Source organism: Neomonachus schauinslandi, chromosome 1 (genome assembly GCF_002201575.2).
Source record: "Neomonachus schauinslandi chromosome 1, ASM220157v2, whole genome shotgun sequence".
NCBI lineage: Eukaryota > Metazoa > Chordata > Mammalia > Carnivora > Phocidae > Neomonachus > Neomonachus schauinslandi.
The window spans coordinates 168,870,243-168,893,437 of NC_058403.1; the positions used below are offsets into that span (position 1 = coordinate 168,870,243).

Genomic DNA, 23,195 nt, shown 5'->3' on the forward strand with positions numbered 1-23,195 from the left:
TCTTTTAGAAGAAAGTGTCTCCCAAAATTTTAAAGAAAGAAAAACTTATATATGTACAAAAATAAGGGTTGATATGATGAAGGGATGGAATATGACTGTAAAGATGGAAATTATAAAAAATTTTATAAAAGGAATTGATAAGTTGTTTGAAAAAAGAAGAGGATTTAAAAAAAGAAAAAAGAAAAAAAAAAGGAGAGAATGTGATCAGGCAGGGCAGTAGAAAAAAAAATATACTAGAGATTTAGGGTATATTTTAATCTATTAGAAGAAACTATCTCAAAATTTTAAAGAGAGAACAACTTATATATATATATGCCAAAAATATGGGTAACTAGTATGAAGGGATAGAATATGACTCTAAAAATGAAAAATAAAAATGTTTTTTTAAAAAAAGGGATTGATAAGATGTTGGTTGAAAAAGGGAAAAAGAAAAAATCAAAAAAAAAAAAAGACCGTTAAAAAAAAATTAACTTTGAAAGACTAAAGAATCATGGTAAAAAAAGCCATGAATTCTAAGTGCAGTATTCCCCTAGCGCTGGAGTTCTGCCGTTCTCATTGATCGGTAAACTTGGTCTTGGCTGGCTGTTCTCGCTGATCTTCTGGGGAGGGGCCTGTTGCCGTGGTTTCCAAATGTCTTTGCCGGAGGCAGAGTTGCCCCGCCCTTGCCCCCTCCCGGCTAAGTAATCTGCTCGGGTTTGCTCTCCGGGGCTTTTGTTCCCTGCGAGCTTTCCGTACAGCTTTGGAGGCCGAGAGTGAAAATGGCGGCCTCCCAATCTCCGCGGCGGAGGAGCCGAGAACTCGGGGCCCCGCTTCTCAGTGAGCCCCCAGAGAAAAGCCGTCAGTCACTCCCGTCTCCCTGGTCTCCGGCCGCACTCTGTGCTCACCCGGCCTGTGACCGCGTGTTTCTATCTCTGGCACACGACCCCGTGTGGAGTCTCCAAACCCAGCAGATCCCTGCGGTGCACTCCCGCTCGGCCCCCCCCCGGGGGAGGAAGGTGAGTCTCCCCGGATCTGCCGCTTCTTGGGTCCCTGCTGGAGGAGCAGGGGCCCGACTGTCCCGCGGATCACGGTTTATGGCAACCCCGAGCTGAGAGCCCGCGCCCGGGCTCTGCCTCTGCAGCCGGCTTCCCTGCTCCGTTACCTGGGAGCTCTGCCACACTCAGGCACCCCCAGTCTTTCTGTGACCCCGAGGGTCCTGAGACCACACTGTCCCAGAGGGTTCCACCCCCCGCTTAGCCACTAGAGTGACATCCCTCAGCGGAGCAGACTTCTAAAAGTTCCGGTTTTGTGCTCCGCGGTTCTATCACTTGCCAGAAGCGGCCGACGGAGGCCCCTCCCCCGCCGTCTATCCTCCCGAATATCGCCTCGGATTCACTTCTCCGCACGTCCTACCTTCCAGAAAGTGGTCGCTTTTCTGATGAGAGAGCTGTTGCTCTTCTTTTCTTCGATCTCCTGTTGAGTTTGTAGGTGTTCAGAATGGTTTGATCCCTATCCAGCTGAATTCCTGAGACCAGACGAAATCCAGGTCTCCTACTCCTCTGCCATCTTGCTCCTGTTTTTATTTTTAAAGAACAGCTTTACTGTAGTATAATTGCCATAAATTGCACAAAACTAAAGTGTACTAGTTGATAAGTTTATACATTAGTGTGTATTTGTGTATGTACACACACACAGATCAAAAAGTATATATACACACATATCCATGAAATCACCAGTCTAGATAGTAAACATATCCATCACCCAAAAGTTTCCTTGGGTGCCTTGGTAATCCCTTCGGCCTGCCCCTTTCTGCCTCCCATACCCAAGCGATTATCTGCTTTCTGTCACTGTATATTAGTTTGTGTTTTTTAGAGTTTTACATGATTGGGATCATAAAGTATGTACTCCTTTTTTTTTTTTTTGGTCTAGTTTCTTGCACCATGGCATAGTCTTTTACCTACTCTACCGATATTATTGTGCTTTAATTAGATACCATGTAGGAAACTGCAAGACCCATTAGGAGGCCATTGTAGTGGTCCAGGTGAGAAATGGAGGTTGGCACCAGGGTAGTTACCATTCAGATGATAGCTGCCATCAATTAGAGATCTGCTTTGGAGATAGAGCTAATCAGATCAACTGGGGGTGGGGGTTAGGGAGAGCTCGGAATCCAGAATTACTCCTGAGGAGTCTAGCATGAGCACGAGTGTGGTGAAATGGAGGAGATTCAGTGAGGAGCAGATATGTATGGCCTTTTCTGATTCATTCCTTCACTGAATGTCCACTGCTTTTTCATAGCTATCATTATCATTGGTTGGTTTAAGTCAGGATTTAATCCTCAGACAAAAACAGTATTTAAAGCACTTTAAGATATTTACAGGGTTGCTGGGTCTTCTCAGGAATGCTATTAAATACAGGCTAGCTGCCATTGTCAAATCGAAAATAATGAATTTCAGTTTTCTCCTCAGGGGTTTGTTGTATCATTTGGACCAGGCAGGGGGAGAGAAAGTAGTACAGAGGCAAATCACGTTTTCAAAAGCTAGTTTTAAAGATGAGGTTCACTCCACTCTTTCTGTGGCTCCCAGAATGTTTTTGTGTTGGTTTTACCATTGAAAATATTCATGTTCTGCTAAGTCTAATGCTGTGGTGACAACTTCTGCACGCACTGACTAGCTATGTGAATTTCATTGTAAAATAGGATAATCTGTCTTCCTTCTACAGGGTTATTAACATGTCAGCTATTTTATTAGAACTTGGACTCCCTTTGGGGGTTTGGCCTTTGAAAAATTGGGTCAAGTGATCTCTTTGATTTTGGAATTTTAGAAATTACATGCCACCTGGATTAATAAGTTTATGGGTACTTTTGGGAAACCTGAGTTAGACTTCATGAACTAATACTATATAATAGTAACAACAGAAACTGCACATTTATTATTTATTACGAAGTCCCTTTTATGCATTATCTTATTTAATCCCCACATCAATCCAATGAAATAGATACTGTTATCATCTCTATCATCTCCATTTTGCTGGGGAAGAACCTGGGATGTAGAAGGGTTACTTTACTAGACCTAGGCTATTCTCAGAGTCAAGGTCAGAGCTGTGACTTGGACCCAGGCAGATTGTCTGACTGCAGAGCTCATGCTCTTCATTAACAGATAATACTTGAGGTGGATCTTACAAGATAAATAGAAGTTAAATGGATAGCGGGGACTGGCATATTATGCAAAAAGAATCTTGTGTCATTTCAGTGGACATAGGAACCTCATTGTCCTGGGGGGTGATGATGGGAAATAATGTTGATAGTGCTGGTAAGACCAGAAGGAGATAGGGCCTTAAAAAATACCTGTTTGGGTTATCCAGACCAGTTTTTTTTTTTTTTTTAAAGATTATTTATTTATTTATTTGAGAGAGAGAGAATGAGAGAGAGAGAGCACATGAGAGGGGGGAGGGTCAGAGGGAGAAGCAGACTCCCTGCCAAGCAGGGAGCCCGATGCGGGACTCGATCCAGGGGCTCCGGGATCATGACCTGAGCCAAAGGCAGTCGCTTAACCAACTGAGCCACCCAGGCGCCCAAGACCAGTTTTTTCATTGATAATTTAATGAGGTCTTTAAAAAGTCTTTTCAAAATCTTGACTAAGTGCAAGAGATCCCATTTCTATTTTCTCAGTTCCAAAGAGCTCAGGTGGGGAGCTTCTGAGCTAGCTGATCTCAGAAGCATTTTCTGATTTCAAACAACCTAGATTTTGCCAGCCAGGAGTAAATCCACTGCTCCCAACTTTTCTGCTCAGCTCTGATTCCCTTTATTGTTAAAAGAATAGGCTTGTGGGCGCCTGGGTGGCTCAGTCTTTAAGCGTCTGCCTTCGGCTCAGGTCATGATCTCCGGGTCCTGGGATCGAGTCCCACATCGGGCTCCTGCTCGGCGGGAAGCCTGCTTCTCCCTCTCCCACTCCCCCTGCTTGTGTTCCCTCTCTCGCTGTGTCTCTCTCTGTCAAATAAATAAATAAAATCTTAAAAAAAAAAATAGGCTTGTTAGTTTTAAACTGAATAGTCTTTCCAGACCTGTCCTCACTCTGACAATGGTTGAAAGGCTAACAGTCGGCTAGCATCTGAATACCATTGCAGTGCTACCTAACTTATTTGATTCCTAAAAGGATGATGGTTATAAAAAGGAGAGTCTGTGATAAGGTGGTTAAGCCTTTTTCAGAGGCTAACTCTTATTTCCTGCTTTGAAAAATGTATTGTGCTATTTAGTAGTAAGAATTGATTATAATGAGGAGATGGTGAATGCAAAATAAAAGGTGCTTTTTGGCTTTAATAATCAGTGTTATCTCTGAGTGTCAGTGAAACAGAACCAATACATGCCAGATCATTTTAATTTTTATTGTACTAAATGTTTTTTTTTTTTCATTAAAAAAATGAATAGGTAGTTTGTGAATGTGGATTTCAAAAAGTACACAACTTCCATCCTTGTGTCCCAAGCCCTTTCTTCCTCCTCAGGCAACATTAATAGTTCTTTAATGACTCCCTTTATAAACGGAGTCTATGCATCTGTTAGCATATATGAATATACATTATTTTTTTAGGATTTTATTAAGGAAATGATAATAAGTAAGAGCAGAGAGAATGTGCCCATAACTTAGCTTCAGCGTCTATTAACACTTGCCTGTCATGGTTCAATCAGATGTAGAGCAACTAGCGTGTGTGCATGCATGAGCAAATAATCTAAATGTCTACTTTACACCTAAAAAGTAATAAACATTGCAAATTAACAATAAAGTGTGACCCATATTAAGGAAAAAGATTAGTTAAATAGAAACTGACTCTGAGTAGGTCCACATGTTGGATTTAACAAAGACTTCAAAGCAGCTATTATATTTAATTAAAGGAAAACGTATTCAAAGAAATAGTAGGAAATATGATATGTGTCAACAGAGAATCACAGTAGACAAATGGAAATGATAAAGAGTCAAGTGAAATTTCTAGAAGTGAAAACTATAATAACTGAAATAAGATTTCCCTACATTAACTCAATAGGTTAGAAATAGAAGAAGGAATCAGTGAACTTGAAGGTAAATCAAGAGAAGTTTTCCAAGCCAAATAACAGAGGAGGGAGAAAGACTGGAGACAAATCAATAGAGCTTTCTATTCCAACATAGTTCTAACGCATGTATAATAGGAGTCTCAGATGGAGAGGAGGGAGAAAAAGGGACAAAACTTTTTTTTTTTTTTTTTAAGTAGGGTCCAAGCCCAGAGTGGGGCCCAATGCGGGGCTTGAACTCACTACCCTGAGATTAAAACCTGAGCTGAGATCAAGAATCGGACGCTTAACCAGTTGAGTCACCCAGGCGCCCCAAGGAACAAAACATTTTTGAAGAAATTATTTAAATACCAAATTTGATGAAAATTATCTATAGAGATCCAAAAAGTTCAAATAACTTCAAATAGGATAAACAAAAAGAATACACCTAGACAATTCATAGTCACACTATTGAGAGACAGAGAAAAACATCTTATCACACGTGGGCAACAATAATACAATTAATGGCTGATTTCTCATCAGAAACAATGGAAGCCAGAAGATGGTGGACTGATATATCCAAAGTGCTGAAAAAAGCCATCAACTAAGAATTCTGTGTCCAACAAAACTATCCTTTAAAAATGAAGATGAAGATTTTTCTTCTGGTTCTGGGAAAGTGGAGTAGACGTACATTTCCCTGTTCCTCCTGCTGAATACAACTAAAACTCTGGATACTACATATAAAAGGAATATAAGAGAGGTGAAAACAAGGAAGAGTAGCTGCAGACCATGGGACCTTAGGAATGAAATGATGGTGAGTTACATGGATTTTCTTTTTGACCCATATATCCCAGACTTGGAGCTGAAGAAGCTACCAACCTACAAGTGCCAACCAATATAGACAAAGTCCCAAGAAAAGCCTGCTTTCTTCAGCTAATGGAGCAAATCGGAAAGGGATAGTCTCGTCATACAGAAAACTTTTAGTCAATAACCACTGTGCTTCATCCAAACACCACAGAAAAAACTGTGTCCTCATCCAAGCCAGCAAAGGCCAAGCGGGGAGCCTAGATTTGCACCCTCATGAGGCTGTGTTTGAGATGCCATAACACCCCTGCCAGGGTGGTATCAGAGAATGTAAAATACTGAGCCTGGCCTTTCACTGGGGTGTAGTGGAGACCATCTGGGGAGCCAGAGCCCTCACCTCCATGCAGTGGCAGGTAACAAGAGTCCCTCCTGAGTTGTCCATGAAAGCCAAGCAGGGAACCTGGATTTCTACTTCCACCTGGCAATAAGAAGATGGCTCCCTCCCTTCCCCTGCCAGCGAGGGTCACAGAAAGCCAGCTAAAACAGGATGGTTAAATGAGATCTGAGTCTTTTGTAACGTACTAAAAATGTATTCAGGTTTCAATTGAATAATCACTTATTCTACCAAGAACCAGGAAGTTACCAAAGAAAATGAAAGGAACAATGGATGCTAACTAACACTGAGATGACAGAGATGTTAGAATTATCCACCCTTGACTTTTAATGCAGCCATGATAAAGATTCTCCAGTGAGCAATTATGAACATGTTTGAAACAAATGAAAAAAAAAGATGGAAAGTTTCAGAAAAGAAATAGGAGATATAAATGAGAACCAAATGAAACTTTTAGAACTGAAAAATAGCATAACCAAAATGAAAGCTTGGGGAATGGGCTCAAAAGTAGAATGGAAGGGACTGAACAACAACACCAAGTCAGTGAACTGGAAACTAGAACAAAGGAAGCAATCCCATCTGAACAACAGAGGAAAAAATAGAAAATGAATGAATGAATAGAACCTCAGGGACCCATGTGACCATAACAAAAGATCTAACATTTGTGTTCTGGGAGCCCTGGAGGAGGAGAGAAATAGGGTGGGGCTGACGGGATACTCAAAGGAGTAATGGCTGACCACCTCCCAGATTTGGAAAAAGACTTAAACCTATAGCTTCGAGAGGGTAAGTGAACCCCATACAGGACTGTCCCATTGAAATCCATACCAAGACATCATAATTAAACTTCTGAAAATAAAAGACAAAAACCTTAAAAGAAGGCAGAGAAAAGAACACCTTAGCTATAGCGAAAAAACCAATATGAATGACAGCAGCTTTCTCATCAGAGACCCCAATAAAGGCCAGAGGAAATGGCATGATATTTTTTAAGTGTTATATCTCAATTTTGTAAAATTATAACATTGTTTGATGTATTTCTAAATGTATTTAGAGGAAGTATTTTCTACAATTACATTATAAACAGGGGAGCCTAAAGGGATATAAAAGGAGATAAGTTTTCTGTACTTCACTGGAACTGGTAAAATAACACCAGTAGACTCTGATGTTTTATATCATCACAGTTTTATATATATGTTTCTATATTATATATCTATATAAAATGTAGGCCCCTGACAAGGGCAGTGCAATTCTGCCTCGGGCAAAGAATTTGAGAACCACTGCAACAGGCTCCTCCACCAGAAGATCAGCAAGAACAGCCAGCCAAGACCAAGTTTACCGATCAATGAGAACTGCAGAACTCCAGCACTAGGGGAATACAGCACATAGACTTCATGGCTTTTTTCCCATGATTCTTTAGTCCTTCAAAGTTATTTTTTTAAATTTTCTTTATTTTTTCTTTTTCTATTTTTTTCGAATTTTTCTTTTTCCCTTTTTCAACCAGCATCTTATCAATTCCTTTTTTTAAAATCTTTTTTAATTTTCATTTTGAGAGTCATATTCTATCCCTTCATTATAGTTAACCTTATTTTTTTGTATATATATATATAACGTTTTCTCTCTTTAAAATTTTGGGATACAGTTTCTTCTAACAAACCAAAATATACCCCAAATCTCTAGTGTATGGCTTTGTTCTAGTCTCCTGCCTGATCACATTCTCTCGCCACTTTTTTTTTGTTTTTTTTAAATTACTCTTCTTTCTTTTTTCAACCAACTTCTTATCAATTCCTTTTATAAAATCTTTTATAATTTTCATCTTTACAGTCATATTCCATCCCTTCATTGTATTTACCCTTATTTTTGTACATATATAAGTTTTTCTTTCTTTAAAATTTTGGGAGGCACTTTCTTCTACCAGACCAAAATACGACCAAAATCTAGAGTGTGGCTCTGATCTATTCACCAGCCTGATCATATTCTTTTTTTTTCCCTTTCCCTTTCTTTCCCCCCTGGTTTTGGGTCTCTTCTGATTTGTTTAGTGTATTTTTTTCTGGGGTCATTGTTACCCTTTTAGTATTATGTTCTGTCATTCAACATTCTCTTCTGGACAAAATGACAAGATGGAAAAACTCACCTCAAAAAAAGAACAAGAGGCAGTACTGACTGCCAGGGACCTAATCAATACGGACCTTAGTAAGATGTCGGAACTAGAGTTCAGAATGATGATTATAATGATACTAGCTGGGCTTGAAAAAAGCATGGAGGTACTAGAGAAACCCTTTCTGGAGAAATAAAAGAACTAAAATCTAACCAAGTCAAAATCAAAAAGGCTATTAATGAGATGCAATCAAAAATGGAGGCTCTAACTGCTATGATAAATGAGGCAGAAGAGAGAATTAGTGATATAGAAGACCAAATGATGGAGAATAAAGAAGCTGAGAAAAAGAGAGATAAACAACTACTGGATCACGAGGGCAGAATTCGGGAGCTAAGTGATACCATAAGACGAAATAATATTAGAATAATTGGGATCCCAGAAGAAGAAGAAAGAGAGGGGCAGAAGGTATATTGGAGCAAATTGTAATGGAGAACTTCCCTAATTTGGGGATGGAAACAGGCATCAAAATCCAGGAGGCACAGAGAACCCCCCTCAAAATCAATAAAAATAAGTCAACACCCCAACATCTAATAGTAAAACTTACAAGTCTCAGAGACAAAGAGAAAATCCTGAAAGCAGCTCGGGACAAGAGGTCTGTAACCTACAACGGCAGAAACATTAGATTGGCAGCAGACCTATCCACAGAGACCTGACAGGCCAGAAAGGACTGGCAGGATATATTCAGAGCACTAAATGAGAAAAATATGCAGCCAAGAATACTCTATCCAGCTAGGCTGTCATTGAAAATAGAAGGAGAGATAAAAAGCTTCCAGGACAAACAAAAACTAAAGGAATTTGCAAACACAAAACCAGCCCTACAAGAAATATTGAAAGGGGTCCTCTAAGCAGAGAGAGAGCCTAAAAGTAACATAGACCAGAAAGGAATAGAGACAATATACAGTAACAGTCACCTTACAGGCAATACAATGGCACTAAATTCCTATCTTTCAATAGTTACCCTGAATGTAAATGGGCTAAATGCCCCAATCAAAAGACACATGGTATCAGACTGGATAAAATAACAAGACCCATCGATATGCTGTCTGCAAGAGACTCATTTTAGACCCAAAGACAGCCCCAGATTGAAAGTGAGGGGGTGGAAAACCATTTACCATGCTAATGGACACCAAAAGAAAGCTGGTGTGCCAATCCTTATATCAGACAAATTAGATTTTAAACGAAAGACTATGATAAGAGATGAGGAAGGACACTATATTATACTTAAAGTGTCTATCCAACAAGAAGATTTAACAATTGTCAATATCTATGCCCCTAACATGGGAGCAGCAAATTATATAAGCCAATTAATAACAAAATGAAAGAAACACATCTACAAAAATATAATAATAATAGGGGACTTTAACACCCCCCTCATTGAAATGGACAGATCATCTAAACAAAAGATCAACAAAGAAAAAAAGGCTTTAAATGACACATTGGACCAAATGGACTTCACAGATATATTCAGAACATTCTATCCCAAAGCAACGGCATACACATTCTTCTCTAGTGCCCATGGAACATTCGCCAGAATAGACCACATCCTAGGTCACAAATCAGGTTTCAACTGGTACCAAAAGATTGGGATCATTCCCTGCATATTTTCGGACCACAGTGCTTTGAAACTAGAACTCAATCACAAGAGGAAAGTCGGAAAGAACTCAAATACATGGAGGCTAAAGAGCATCTTACTAAAGAATGAATGGGTCAACCAGGAAATTAAAGAATTAAAAAAATTCGTGGGAACAAATGAAAATGAAAACACAACTGTTCAAAATCTTTGGGATGCACAAAGGCAGTCCTAAGAGGAAAGTATATAGCAATACAAGCCTTTCTCAAGAAGCAAGAAAGGTCTCAAATACACAACCTAACCCTACACCTAAAGGAGCTGGAGAAAGAACAGCAAATAAAGCCTAAACCCAGCAGGAGAAGAGAAATAATAAAGATCAGAGCAGAAATCAATGAAATAGAAACCAAAAGAACCGTAGAACAGATCAACAAAAGTAGGAGCTGGTTCTCTGAAAGAATTAATAAGATTGATAAGCCCCTGGCCAGACTTATCAAAAAGAAAAGAGAAAGGACCCAAATAAATAAAATGAATGAAAGAGGAGAGATCACAACCAACACCAAAGAAATACACACAGTTATAAGAACATATTAGAAGCAACTATATGCCAGCAAATTAGACAATCTGGAAGAAATGAATGCATTCCTATAGACCTTTAAACTATCAAAACTGAACCAGGAAGAAATAGAAAACCTGAACAGACCCATAACCAGTAAGGAAATTGAAGCAGTCATCAAAAATCTCCCAACAAATTAGAGCCCAGGGCCAGATGGCTTCCCAGGGGAATTCTACCAAACATTTGAAGAAGAATTAATACCTATTCTTCTGAATCTGTTCCAAAAAATAGAAATGGAAGGAAAACTTCAAAACTCATTTTATGAGGCCATCATTACCTTGATACCAAAACCAGACAAAGACCCCATCAAAAAGGAGAATTACAGACCAATATCCCTGATGAACATGGATGCAAAAATTCTCACCAAAATACTAGCCAGTAGGATCCAACAGTACATTACAAGGATTATTCACCACAACCAAGTGGGATTTATTCCTGGGCTGCAAGTTTGGTTCAACATCTACAAATCAATCAACGTGATACATTAATAAAAGAAGGAATAAGAACCATATGATCCTCTCAATAGATGCAGAAAAAGCATTTGACAAAGTACAGCATCTTTCTTGATTAAAACACTTTAGGGTGTAGGGATAGAGTGTACATACCTCAATATCATAAAAGCCATCTATGAAAAACCCACAGCGAATATCATTGTCAATGGGGAAAAACTGAGAGCTTTTCCCCTAAGGTCAGGAATGTGGCAGGGATGTCCACTATCACCACTGCTATTCAACATATTACTAGAAGTCCTAGCCATAGCAATCAAACAACAAAAAGAAATAAAAGTCATCCAAGTCAGCAAAGAAGAAGTTAAATTCTCACTCTTTGCAGATATGATACTTCATGTGGAAAACCCAAAAAACTCCACCCCAAAACTGCTAGAACTCAACAGGAATTCAGTAAAATGGCATGATATAAAATGAATGCATGGAAATCAGTGGCATTTCTATACACCACCAACAAGACAGAAGAAAGAGACATTAAGGAGTCGATCCCGTTTACACTTGCACCCAAAACCATAAGCTACTTAGGAATAAATCTAACCAAAGTGGCAAAGAATCTGTACTCAGAAAACTATAGAATACTCATGAAAGAAATTGAGGAAGACACAAAGAAATGGAAAAACATTCCATGCTCATGGATTGGAAGAACAAATATTGTGAAAATGTCAATGCTACCTAGAGCAATCTACACATTTAAGGCAATCCCTATCAAAATACCATCCACTTTTTTCAAAGAAATGGAACAAGTAATCCTAAAATTTGTATGGAACCAGAAAAGACCCCGAATAGCCAGAGGAATGTTGAAAAAGAAAACCAAAGCTGGGGGCATCACAATGCCAGACTTCTAGCTCTATTACAAAGCTGTTATCATCAAGACAGTATGGTACTGGCACAAAAACAGACACATAGATCAATGGAACAGAATAGAGAGCCCAGAAATGGACCCTCAACTCTGTGGTCAACTAGTCTTCAACAAAGCAGGAAAGAATGTCCAATGGAAAAAAGACAGTCTCTTCAACAAATGGTGTTGGGAAAACTGGAGAGCCACATGCAGAAGAATGAAACTGGATCATTTTCTTACACCACGCACAAAAATAGACTCAAAATGGATGAAAGACCTCAATGTGAGACAGGAATCCATCAAAATCCTAGAGGAGAACACAGGCAGCAACCTCTTCGACCTCAGCCGCAGTAACTTCTTCCTAGACACATTGCCAAAGTCAAGGGAAGCAAGGGCAAAAATGAACTATTGGGACTTCATCAAGATAAAAAGCTTTTGCACAGCAAAGGAAACAGTCAACAAAACCAAAAGACAACCGACAGAATGGGAGAAGGTATTTGCAAATGACATATCAGATAAAGGGGTGTATCCACATCTATAAAGAACTCATCATACTCAACACCCAAATAACAAAGAATCCAATCAAGAAATGGGCAGAAGACATGAAGAGACATTTCTGCAAAGAAGACATCCAAATGGCCAACAGAGAAATGAAAAACTGTTCAACATCACTCGGCATCAGGGAAATACAAATCAAAACCTCAGTGAGATACCACCTCACATCAGTCAGAATGGCTAAAATTAACAAGTCAGGAAACGACAGATGTTGGCGAGGTTGCGGAGAAAGGGGAACTCTCCTACACTGTTGGTGGAAATGCAAGCTGGTGCAGCCAGTCCGAAAAATAGTATGGAGTTTCCTGAAAAAGTTGGAAATAGAGCTACCCTACAACCCAGCAATTGCAGTACTGGGTATTTACCCCCAGGATACAAATGTAAGGATCCGAAGGGGTATGTGCACCCCAATGTTTATAGCAGCATTGTCCACAATAGCCAAACTATCGAAAGAACCTAGATGTCATCAACAGATGAATGGATAAAGAAGATGTGGTATATATGTACACAAGGGAATATTATGCAGCCATCAAAAAATATGAAATCTTGCCATTTGCAATGACTTGGATGGAACTAGAGGCTATTATGCTAAGCAAAATAAGTCAATCAGAGAAAGATAAGTATCATTTGATCTCACTGATATGAGGAATTTGAGAAACAAGACAGGATCACAGGGGAAGGGAGTTAAAAATGAAACAAGATGAAACCAGAGACAGAGACAAACTATGAGACTCTTAATCTCAGGAAACAAAGTGATGGTTGCTGGAGTGTTGGGGGGTGGGAGGGATGGGGTGGCTGGGTGATGGACATTGGAGAGGTATGTGCTATGGTGAGCGCTGTAAATTGTGTAAGACTGATGAATCACAGACCTGTTCCCCTGAAACAAATAATACATTATATGTTAAAAAAAGAAGAAGAAGAAGAAGAGGAAGAGGAAGGTGGAAGGGAAAAATGAAGGGGGGAAGTCGGAGGGGGAGATGAACCATGAGAGACAATGTACTCTAAGAAACAAACTGAGGGTTTTAGAGGGGAGAGGGGTGGGGGGGATGGGTTAGCCGGCTGATCGGTATTAAGGAGGGCACGTATTGCATGGATCACTGGGTGTTATATGCAAACAATGAATCATGAAACACTACATCAAAAACTAATGATGTAATGTATGGTGACTAACATAGTAAAATAAAATTTTTAAAAAATGGCAGACTTAAGCCCCAACATATCAATAATTTCTTTAAAAGCACATGCTCTAAGTATATCAATTAAAAGATAGATTGGCCATGTGGATTAAAAATAAAACCTAACTATATCCTGTCTACCAAAACTCTTTTCAAATATAATGATGTAAGTGGATTGAAAACAATGATGGGAAAAGAGATATTATACAAACATTACTCAAAAGAAAGTAGGCATGGCTATATTAATATCATATAAGGCAGACTTTGAAGCAAAGCAATTTGACAGAGTCAGGGAAGGACATTCTGTAATGATAAAATGGTTAATCCAACAAAATGACATAGTAATACTAAATATACATGCACCAATGAATACAGCTGAGACATATGATGCAAAAACTAATTTAACAAAGAATTCAAAGGAGAAATAGACCAATCCACAATTGTAGTTGGAAACTTTCACACCCCTTTGTCAACAATTGACAGTATAATTACATAGACGATCAGCAAGGATAGAAGAGAACTCAGTGATACCATCAATGAAGAGGATCTAACCGACAAGAGCAGAATATCCCTTCAAGAACTCATGGAACATATACCAAAGACCAAATCCTATATCATCAAATAAACCTCAGTACATTTTTATTTTTTATTTTTATTTTTTTAGATTTTATTTATTTATTTGAGAGAGAATGAGATAGCGAGAGAGAGAGCATGAGGGGGGGAGGGTCAGAGGGAGAAGCAGACTCCCTGCTGAGCAAGGAGCCCGATGCGGGACTCGATCCTGGGACTCCAGGATCATGACCTGAGCCGAAGGCAGTCGCTTAACCAACTGAGCCACCCAGGCGCCCCTCAGTACATTTTTAAATGTTGTAGTCATATAGAGTATGCTCTCCAATCACAGTGGAGTCATACTGGAAATCAATAACAGAAATAAATTAGGAAAATCTCCGAACACTTGGAAAGTAACAACACATTTCTAAATAATCCCTGGGTCACAGGGCAAGCTCCGAGGTAAATCAAACAGTGCATCAAACTGAATGAGAATGAAAACGTGGTTGAGTGCGTTACATGAGGAGTGGCCCACAAGGCGCCCTCCTGTGCCCCAGGGCCAGACGCTCGCTCCAGGTAACCAACTCCCCACTGGGACACACTGTATAAGAAAAGCAGAGTAAGGGGCGCCTGGGTGGCTCAGTTGGTTAAGCGACTGTCTTCAGCTCAGGTCATGATCCTGGATTCCCGGGACCGAGTCCCGCATCGGGCTCCCTGCTCAGCAGGGGGTCTGCTTCTCCCTCTGACCCTCCTCCCTCTCGTGCTCTCTGTCTCTCATTCTCTCTGTCTCAAATAAATAAAAAAAATATAAATAAATAAAAAAATAAAAAATAAAGAAAAAAAGAAAAGCAGACTAAATCCTTGATTCCTTGTTATCTTCTAAGCAAAAATGATAGTGTAATATACTCTGACAGAAGTGCCTTGTGTTTTCTTTAATGTGCCTCATTCTTTTTAACAGCTGCATAGTATTCCACACTGCAGAGTGAGTGTATCAGACAGCATGTTTAACAGTAGTGCTTTTTGACTCTTTGCTGACTGATGACATTTTGTCAGATTCTCAGTCCCTTTTGTTGCTTTCCTTGTCATCGTGTTGGGTATGCAAAGGAGGGGAAGGGTAGTGTCCCTCTTTACTGCACAAAATGTCATTGTTATTGCTCCTTTGAAATACATCCTGGCAGCTTTGAGCAGGCTGGCCACCCTCCTTCCTGCCGGCTTATTTTTCATTCAACAAGCCTGTCTTACTGATGAGGGTCCTGTGGGTTTTTCATTGTTGACGACTTTTATGTCTTCCCAGGTGTTTTAAATGAGGGTATATTTCCCTGCACTAACACTCAGCGTTGCTTATTTATCTCTTTTCCTGACAACTTTAGCTGCATCTTGGCCTTTTGAGATCACTGGGGCAGACATTTAGAAAATCGCATTTTTTTGTTTGTTTTTTTTCTATTTTTTGCAGTCATCCAAGCATTAGAGACGTTCGTATTTTGGTATCTGGGAGTAGAGTGGCTATGGGTAGTAGTCCCTTTGGAGATAACATTCACATGGGTCCTTGTCTGTTTCTGGGTGGAGTCCCTGTGTTCAGTGTGGTTTTTTACTTAGATTTTTAATATAGGTGGTAGAGGTGCTGGAGCCCCGCAGCCTCTGTTCTCGTGAGGGGTAATAGGCAGAAAGATGACGCATTCAGACACTAGTGTTCGTAGCTTCCTAAGTGGTTTTAACCTGCACTCACAAACTTGAGAGACAATTTGAATCTTGATGTATCGATCCTTTCTTTGACAAATAGAAATGAGGACATTTCCCCTTTGTATTGGTGTCCTAGGGCTGCCGTAACAAGTCACCACAAACTTGGTGGTTGAAACAACAGACATTTATTCTCACAATCTGGGGTCTAGAAGGCTGATATCAAGGTTCTGGCAGGGCTGTCCTCCCTCTGGCATCTCTAGGGGAGATCCCTTCCTTGCCTTTTCTTAGCTTCTAGCAGGTCCTAGGAATCCTCAGCTTGTAGCTGTATCATGCCAGTCTCCGCCTCCATCTTCACATGGCCTCCTCTGCGTGTCTCTCTGTGTCCTGTCCTCCTGTGACAAGGACACCAGTCATTGCACTTTTAGGGTTCATCATTATACTGTATGACATCATCTTAACAAATTACAAAAATTACAAATCTGCAAAGTCCCTATTTCTAAATAAGTTCACATTCTGAGGCTCTAAGTGAATGTGAGTTTTGGGGGGACACTATTCAAACTGCTACAACCCTCCTAGTAATTTTTCTGTGGGTTTTTTTTGTTTGTTTTGGTTGGTTGGTTTTGCAAAGTGGTGAGCATTTCAAACAGTTACAGCTAATCCTACCTCATGTTGTTTTCTGGCAAAAATAGTTTTATTTGTAAGAATCGTCTGAGCAGGGGCGCCTGGGTGGCTCAGTCGTTAAGTGTCTGCCTTCGGCTCAGGTCATGGTCCCAGGGTCCTGGGATCGAGCCCCACATCGGGCTCCCTGCTCAGCGGGAAGCCTGCTTCTCCCTCTCCCACTCCCCATTTGTGTTCTCTCTCTCACTGTGTCTCTCTCTCTGTCAAATAAATAAAATCTTTAAAAAAAAAAAAAGAATCATCTGAGCAGTCACCTAAATCGAGGACAGTATTAATTGCTGTGGTTGTGTCAGTACAGGGTGACTTTCAGTAGTGTTTGTGTCCCTTTGATAAGTGTCGTATTTATTGACTGCAGGCTTAGTTCATCGGAGACGGTGATGAAAGGGAATGATTTTGTTCTCGCTCGTTCTTATTGGCAAATCAGCTCCTTCTTGTCCTTTGATGTAACCTGACAAAAGAATTTAATCTTGCATGATATCAGATACTTCGGTCAGAATGTAAGCTGTCATTTGGTGCATCGTGACGCAGCACGCGGAGAGCCACCTGAGGGAAGCAGTGGTACGGCAAAAACTCCTCAGCAAGAAATTCCATGTAGGAGACATTGGCCATTATGTGGGATAACTCCACAGATAGCAATGTGTTCCTTTCAGCTTCATACTTCTCTAGGATAATAAACACACCCAGCAGATTCTGATGCAATGTCTGTCAGGTTCCAGACACTCCTGGGAAGAAGGCTGCGCTGGCAGTCCTTATTTTCACAGGTAGTTTTCTCATTTATAGTTTGCCCATTTCTAACTGCTAAAAGTTTATTAGCATGGCATTAAGCATTTAAGGCCATGGAAATACTGGGGCCCTGCTGTGAAATGAAGAATAGCCAGGGGCGTGGGCTGTGACCCTTTCTAAGTACCTGGAAGTGCTTAGAGAACGTGAACTTCTGCCCACATAGTTGACATTTGCAGGTCAGTATGTTAGCCAAGCTTGGAGAAAACATGGTTCTTTTAACTTCTGCCACTTATGTCTGAGCCCTTGACTCTAGGTAGTTGACAAGAAAAGGAAAACTAAGATAAGCGGCATTGTTCGACCTTGTCTCGTTTTCAGTAGACAAAAAGCAGGCAGCTACATGATTAATTGACTTTTTGCCTAACAAAGGAAAAGCAAAAAAAATGTAAGCCCCTAAACTTCCCATATGTGGTTCTGGTTTGTAGGAGGTTATTGGTACTTCTCACATGTTCTTTGCATGACTCATCTGATGTTGAGGCCCTTATGCTGGCAACTAAAGTTTTAGGATGTTCATTTCCAGTGCACTTTTATCCAAAGCCCTTCCTAGAAAAAATAGTCTTACCTCGTGGCTGGCTGATTCAGGCTTCAGTTTTCCCTACAGTGGTAGCAACTCTTGCTTCTTGCCCCCCTTGTAGGCATTGCCCAATTTCCTACATTCCTGGTCTCTAAACGGAGAGCATCAAATGGACTGGAGCCAGGCTGCCTGGGTGTGCATCCATCCTTATTCTGCCACTTGCTTATCTTACTTCAGAAGTTGGTATGGAGAGGGGCGCCTGGCTGGCTCAGTGGGTGGAGCATGGAACTCTTGATCTCGGGGTTGTGAGTTCCGGCCCCATGCTGGATGTAGGGATTACTTAAAAATAAAATCTTAAAAAAAAAAAAAAAGTTATAGAGATTACATGGGTTAATATTTGCATCCATGCTTGGCTCATGGTAGCACTATATAAATCATTTTGAAAAAGATAAACTGTGTTCTGTATCTTGATTGTGGTAGTGGTTACATACCTATACGTTTGTCAAAACTCACCAGATATGTGCATTTAAAAAGGATTAAAAAGGTTAAAGTTTACTGTATGTAAATTATACCTCAATAAACCTGACCTAAAATTTTTTTTAAAAGATGAAAAGCAAAGTCCTTCAGTCAGCAAAGGGTTTATTAGGTGTTGCACAGTAAGATTATAAAAACATAATTCAGAAGGCTAGCTAGTCCACTTAAACAAGCCAGTTGTTAGGCAGGATAAATTTGCATATCAGCATGAGAAGGTGCTCTAGGAGATGCTGCCAAGCAGCTTATTAGTCACCTAGGTGAGAAATGCTATTACGGGGGCTTAGAAGGGGGAATTGTTTGCTATAGTCACAAAGATTTCACCAAAGTGGGAACCTAAGCCGGACCTTAGAGGGTGGGTAGGATTTGGAGAGGTGGGCATTTGGAAGGGTGCGTGGGTGCAGATTCAGGGCCCGGGGCAGAAAAGCATGTGAAGAGTTGAGGCAGCTGTGAAGAGCTGGTTGGACTAAAACAAACTCTGCCAGTCGATGAGGAACATCTGTGCTTTCTGGACTGATGTGTTCTCTTCATCCACAGAAAGGCCCCCCTTCTGGAAAAGACCGGGTGAAGAAAGGTGGATCCTACATGTGCCATAAGGTAAGCCAAGTCATTAAACTCTGCATTGGTGTACTAACAATAGGTTAATAGATCCACTGTAAACCTTAGCCCTAAAATGTCCCATCCACTTCTGCTAATACATACCTATTCTCATCAAAGTAAAAAAATAATAATAATAATACTCATTTCAGATTTGGATACAGGCATGGGGAAAAGAAGCAGAGGTTGTGAATAATCTATTGTTAACTAATTTCCATCTGTTGAATCTTGACCCATTGAGAGAACTTTATTGTCCCATGAACGAGGGTGGGCAATATACTATTTCCAGCATGTCTGCCTGGAAGTATACCCTTCATTTATTTGAAACTTCTATAAATTTTGGGATCCTCTGTTGAGATTAAGGTGAGAGTTGGAAATGGAGGGTGGATTGTAGTGTACTGGAATGGAAACATCACAAATGTTCTAGGTATAATGTATGTGCTTTGTGAAATAAGCATCAATCTCAGAGAGAGTTTCTGCTCTTTGGGCTATGATTTCAGCGTCAGAACTGTTTGTTCTTGGGTAATCAGTGTGAGTTGGTGTTTCATGAGTAAAATTTTTGAGGAGTTTGGAAATTGAATACCACCTCTCCCTTTTTTCTTTAAATCATGTATTTTTAGTATCTCCAACACTTCAGCTTCTTTCTGTCCCTATGCAAAGATGGCATTTTGCAGATGGTTATTACAAGAAGTTTTCCATGGTAATTCAGTTAGTCCAGGCAGTTAGAGACTTAAAACAACCTATAAGGGCTCCAAATTAAATGACTAATTTGACAATGGGTGTATTATCAAATTTTACCTTAACACAGTGGTTCTCAAACTTTATTGCACATTAGAATCATCTGGGATCTGTAAAAAAGACTGATGCATATTCCCCCACTCAGCTCATTTTGATTTCTCTGGAGTGTGGCCTGGGCATCAGGATTTTAAAGGTCTCAGGGGGATGAAAACATACTGCAAAGCTTGGAAACCACTAGTCTAAAGAGAATCTCTGTAGATTGTGTGTATGTGTATCTTCTGTATTTCTTTAAAATTTTAATCCAGTTATTTAAGTGGAAGTTCATATTTGAGTTTACTTTATGCTTTAAACCTACATTTATGACAAGATGTAGGCAAATTTATCTTTACAATTCTAATTTTAATTTGAAATTAAAAGCACTGCCCTAGGTCATCCTGGTACTTTTAAATGTTCACATACATATCAGTCTTTAGTTCCCGATTTTTTCTTTCATTCAAGCTGTGACTACAAGTGTATCTGAATTCTTTTGCTAGGGAAATAGACTTCCATGAAAAACAAAATTTCTCTTTGCAGAATAGTATCTCACAACCTTAATTACCACCAGTTGTGTTTGTGACATATGACACTTTTAAAAATTGAGAATCCATTTACTCTGCAAGATTTGAGGACCAGAAGATTTTCCCTCAATAAAATAGAGAAAATGATGCTTGTAAAAAAACATTTTTAAGCATGAACACTAAAAGTATTCCATTGCTGTGCATATGAATGTGTTTACTTTAACATTTCATATTTTTTGCTTATTTTAAATCTGTATTTTTATAAGCTTCCCAGCTTATTCTTTTAAAATATCTTTTAATCTAATATATGTTTTTAATAAATACACTTACATGGTATAATTGGTTTATTTTGTGTTCTGCAACTTTCTTAAACTCAGCTATACTAATAATGTTTTTGTAGATTCTTTTAGTTTTTCTACATTGGTGGGTATATCATCTATGAATATAGACAATTCTTTTAAAATCTTTTTCATTACTTTTTCTTGTTCTATTGCATTGGCTAGAACCTCTAATATAGTATTGAATATGCATGGTATGAACAGACATTCTTACCTCATTTTTGATCATAAGGGGTTAAACATTCAACTTTTCAAAGTTAGGTGTATTAGCTGTAGTGTTTTTGGAGATGTTCTTTATAAGTTCAAGGAAGTTTCCTTCCTAGCTTTTTGAGAGTTTTTATCAGAAATGGATGTAAATTTTTCTGGATGCCTTTTCTGCAGCTATTGAGATGTTTGTATGGTTTTTCTTTTTCAGTCTGTCAATATGGTAAATTATGCTCATAAATTTTTAGTTTTCAAATGTTAAACCATGTTTGCCACCCATTGTCAAATTCCTAGACTGTGCTTACTTAATTATGATGTATTATCCTTTTTATATGTTTTGGATTCAGTTTGTTAAAATATTGAGCATTTTTGGGGCGCCTGGGTGGCTCAGTTGGTTGAGCGACTGCCTTCGGCTCGGGTCATGATCCTGGAGTCCCGGGATCGAGTCCCGCGTCGGGCTCCCTGCTCGGCGGGGAGTCTGCTTCTCCCTCTCCCACTCCCCGTTTGTGTTCCCTCTCTCGCTGTGTCTTTCTCTGTCAAATAAATAAATAAAATCTTTAAAAAAAAAAAAAAAAATATTGAGCATTTTTGCATGTACCCTCCTGGTGCTTATTGGTCTGTTGTTTTCTTGTCTGGTTTTGGTATCATTGTATTGCTGGGTTTAGATATTGAAGTTGGGAAATATTCCCTCATCTTGAATTTTCTGGAACAGTTCATGTAGAATGCAGTATTTCTTCCTTAAATGCTTGATAGAATTCCCCCAAGGAAACCATTTAGGAGTAGAGTAGTAACCATAAATTTAATTTGGTTAACAGTGGCAGGGTTATGCAGATTATCTCTTTCTTCTTGATTAAGCTCTGGGAGTTTGTGCCTTTTAAGTAATTTGTCCATTTTAACTGAGTTGTTGAATTTATTGGCATAATCTCTGCCTTTTCATTGGCTGTTTGTACCATTTACATTTAATGTGGTTATTGATCTTGCTGAGTTTAAATTTGCCATCTTGATATTTGTAGTCTTTTTTTGTCTCATCTGTTCTTTGTCCTTTTCTCTGACTTCTTTAGTTAAGCATATTTTATCACTCCATTTTCTGTCCTTTGGCTTATTAGCTAAAACTCTTTGTTTTAAAATTTTAGGGGTTCATTTAGAGCTTATATTAAGCTTATATTCATATAGAGCTTTTCTATATACTTGAAAGGTAAGTTTTAATTTAGTCATGTTCAGAATGATGAAGAGAGTATTCCAGAAGAGAGAATAGCAGAGTAATAAAACAGAGTGGGATCCATAGGATTTCCCAGAAAAAAAATTAGCTCCAGGATCTTCATTAAGTTAATTGTAGATGATGTAGGTATTTAACATCAGGCTGGTATTTCAGTGATATCAAGAAAACAATACAGTGTTGGCTGTGAATTACTTTCAGAGCACTTACCCTTTTCACTAGATTAAGAGTGGCAGCTATAATTAAATTACTGAGTTGTGGACTCTGAAATTAGATCTGGGTTGGAGTTCTATAACTTCTCCTTGCTAGTCTGTTACCTTTCTTACTTAACCTTTCTAAGCCTCAGTTTTTACATTTGTAAAATGCACACCATAATTGCACCTCCTGTAAGGTTCTTAGGAGGAATGAATGGACCAAAGTATATAAGCATAAAGTATATACTACTAGTACCATCATCATTAACCATTGCATTTATTATAATTAGATTGTTTTCCCCCTTCCCTTTTCAATAAAGAGTCAACTAATGAACTAACTAGAGAGGCAGAATCCTTGAAATGATTCTTATGGCATAGGTGAAAATCAGCAAAAGAAAGGAAATCAATATAAAGAAAAAAATGTAATTCATTTTGAAAAAAATCACCTTGCTTAGAAGGTGACTTAACTTTTGATCATGTACCAGGGCTAGCTTGCATGACTAACATAAGCTCTGATGATTATTCGTACCTTATTGAAAGTCCATCCAAAGTACAGCTTCAATAATGAGAGCACAGAAAGAAAAACTGTGAGAAAACATGGTGTTGGGTTAAAGGCCCAGACTCTTAAATGGGATTGAAAAGGCTGTAGTCGTGGATCCACTGCTTATAGAAGGTGACCCTTGGCACACTATTAGCATCTCTGTGCCTCAGTTTTTTTCTGTGTATACAATGCAGATGCTAATACCTACCTCGGATGATTATTGGGAGGATTAAGTGAATTAATACATTTAATACATGTGAATTTCTTAGAACATTTCATACAGTAAGTACTCAAGAAATACTAGCTGTTGTTCTTGAATGTTGTTAGACTAATCTCTGTGGGGTCTTTAACCCAACCCATGAAATGGAGGAAATCCTCACCCTCCTTCCATTTTACACCAAGATTACTAAGAAAGGAGTTGATCTCGTGTCGATGGCAAGAGCAATGGGTGTGAAATCGAGAGACCAGGGTTCTGCTGTGT

At 39.2% G+C, this 23,195-nt stretch overlaps 1 protein-coding gene across 4 annotated transcripts in view; it reads left to right on the forward strand.

Moving 5' to 3' along the window:
- Positions 1 to 23,195, forward strand: part of SUMF1 (sulfatase modifying factor 1) — a 111,072-nt gene that overhangs the window by 82,280 nt on the left and 5,597 nt on the right. For 3 of the 4 annotated variants that reach the window (XM_021694911.1, XM_021694912.1, XM_044916593.1), the window contains one exon: positions 18,867 to 18,926. The exons of the other annotated variant lie outside the window; for it this stretch is intronic. In XM_021694911.1, coding sequence (XP_021550586.1) covers positions 18,867 to 18,926 — 60 coding nt within the window. The remainder of the gene's footprint in view (positions 1 to 18,866; positions 18,927 to 23,195) is intronic. 4 annotated transcript variants of the gene reach the window in all.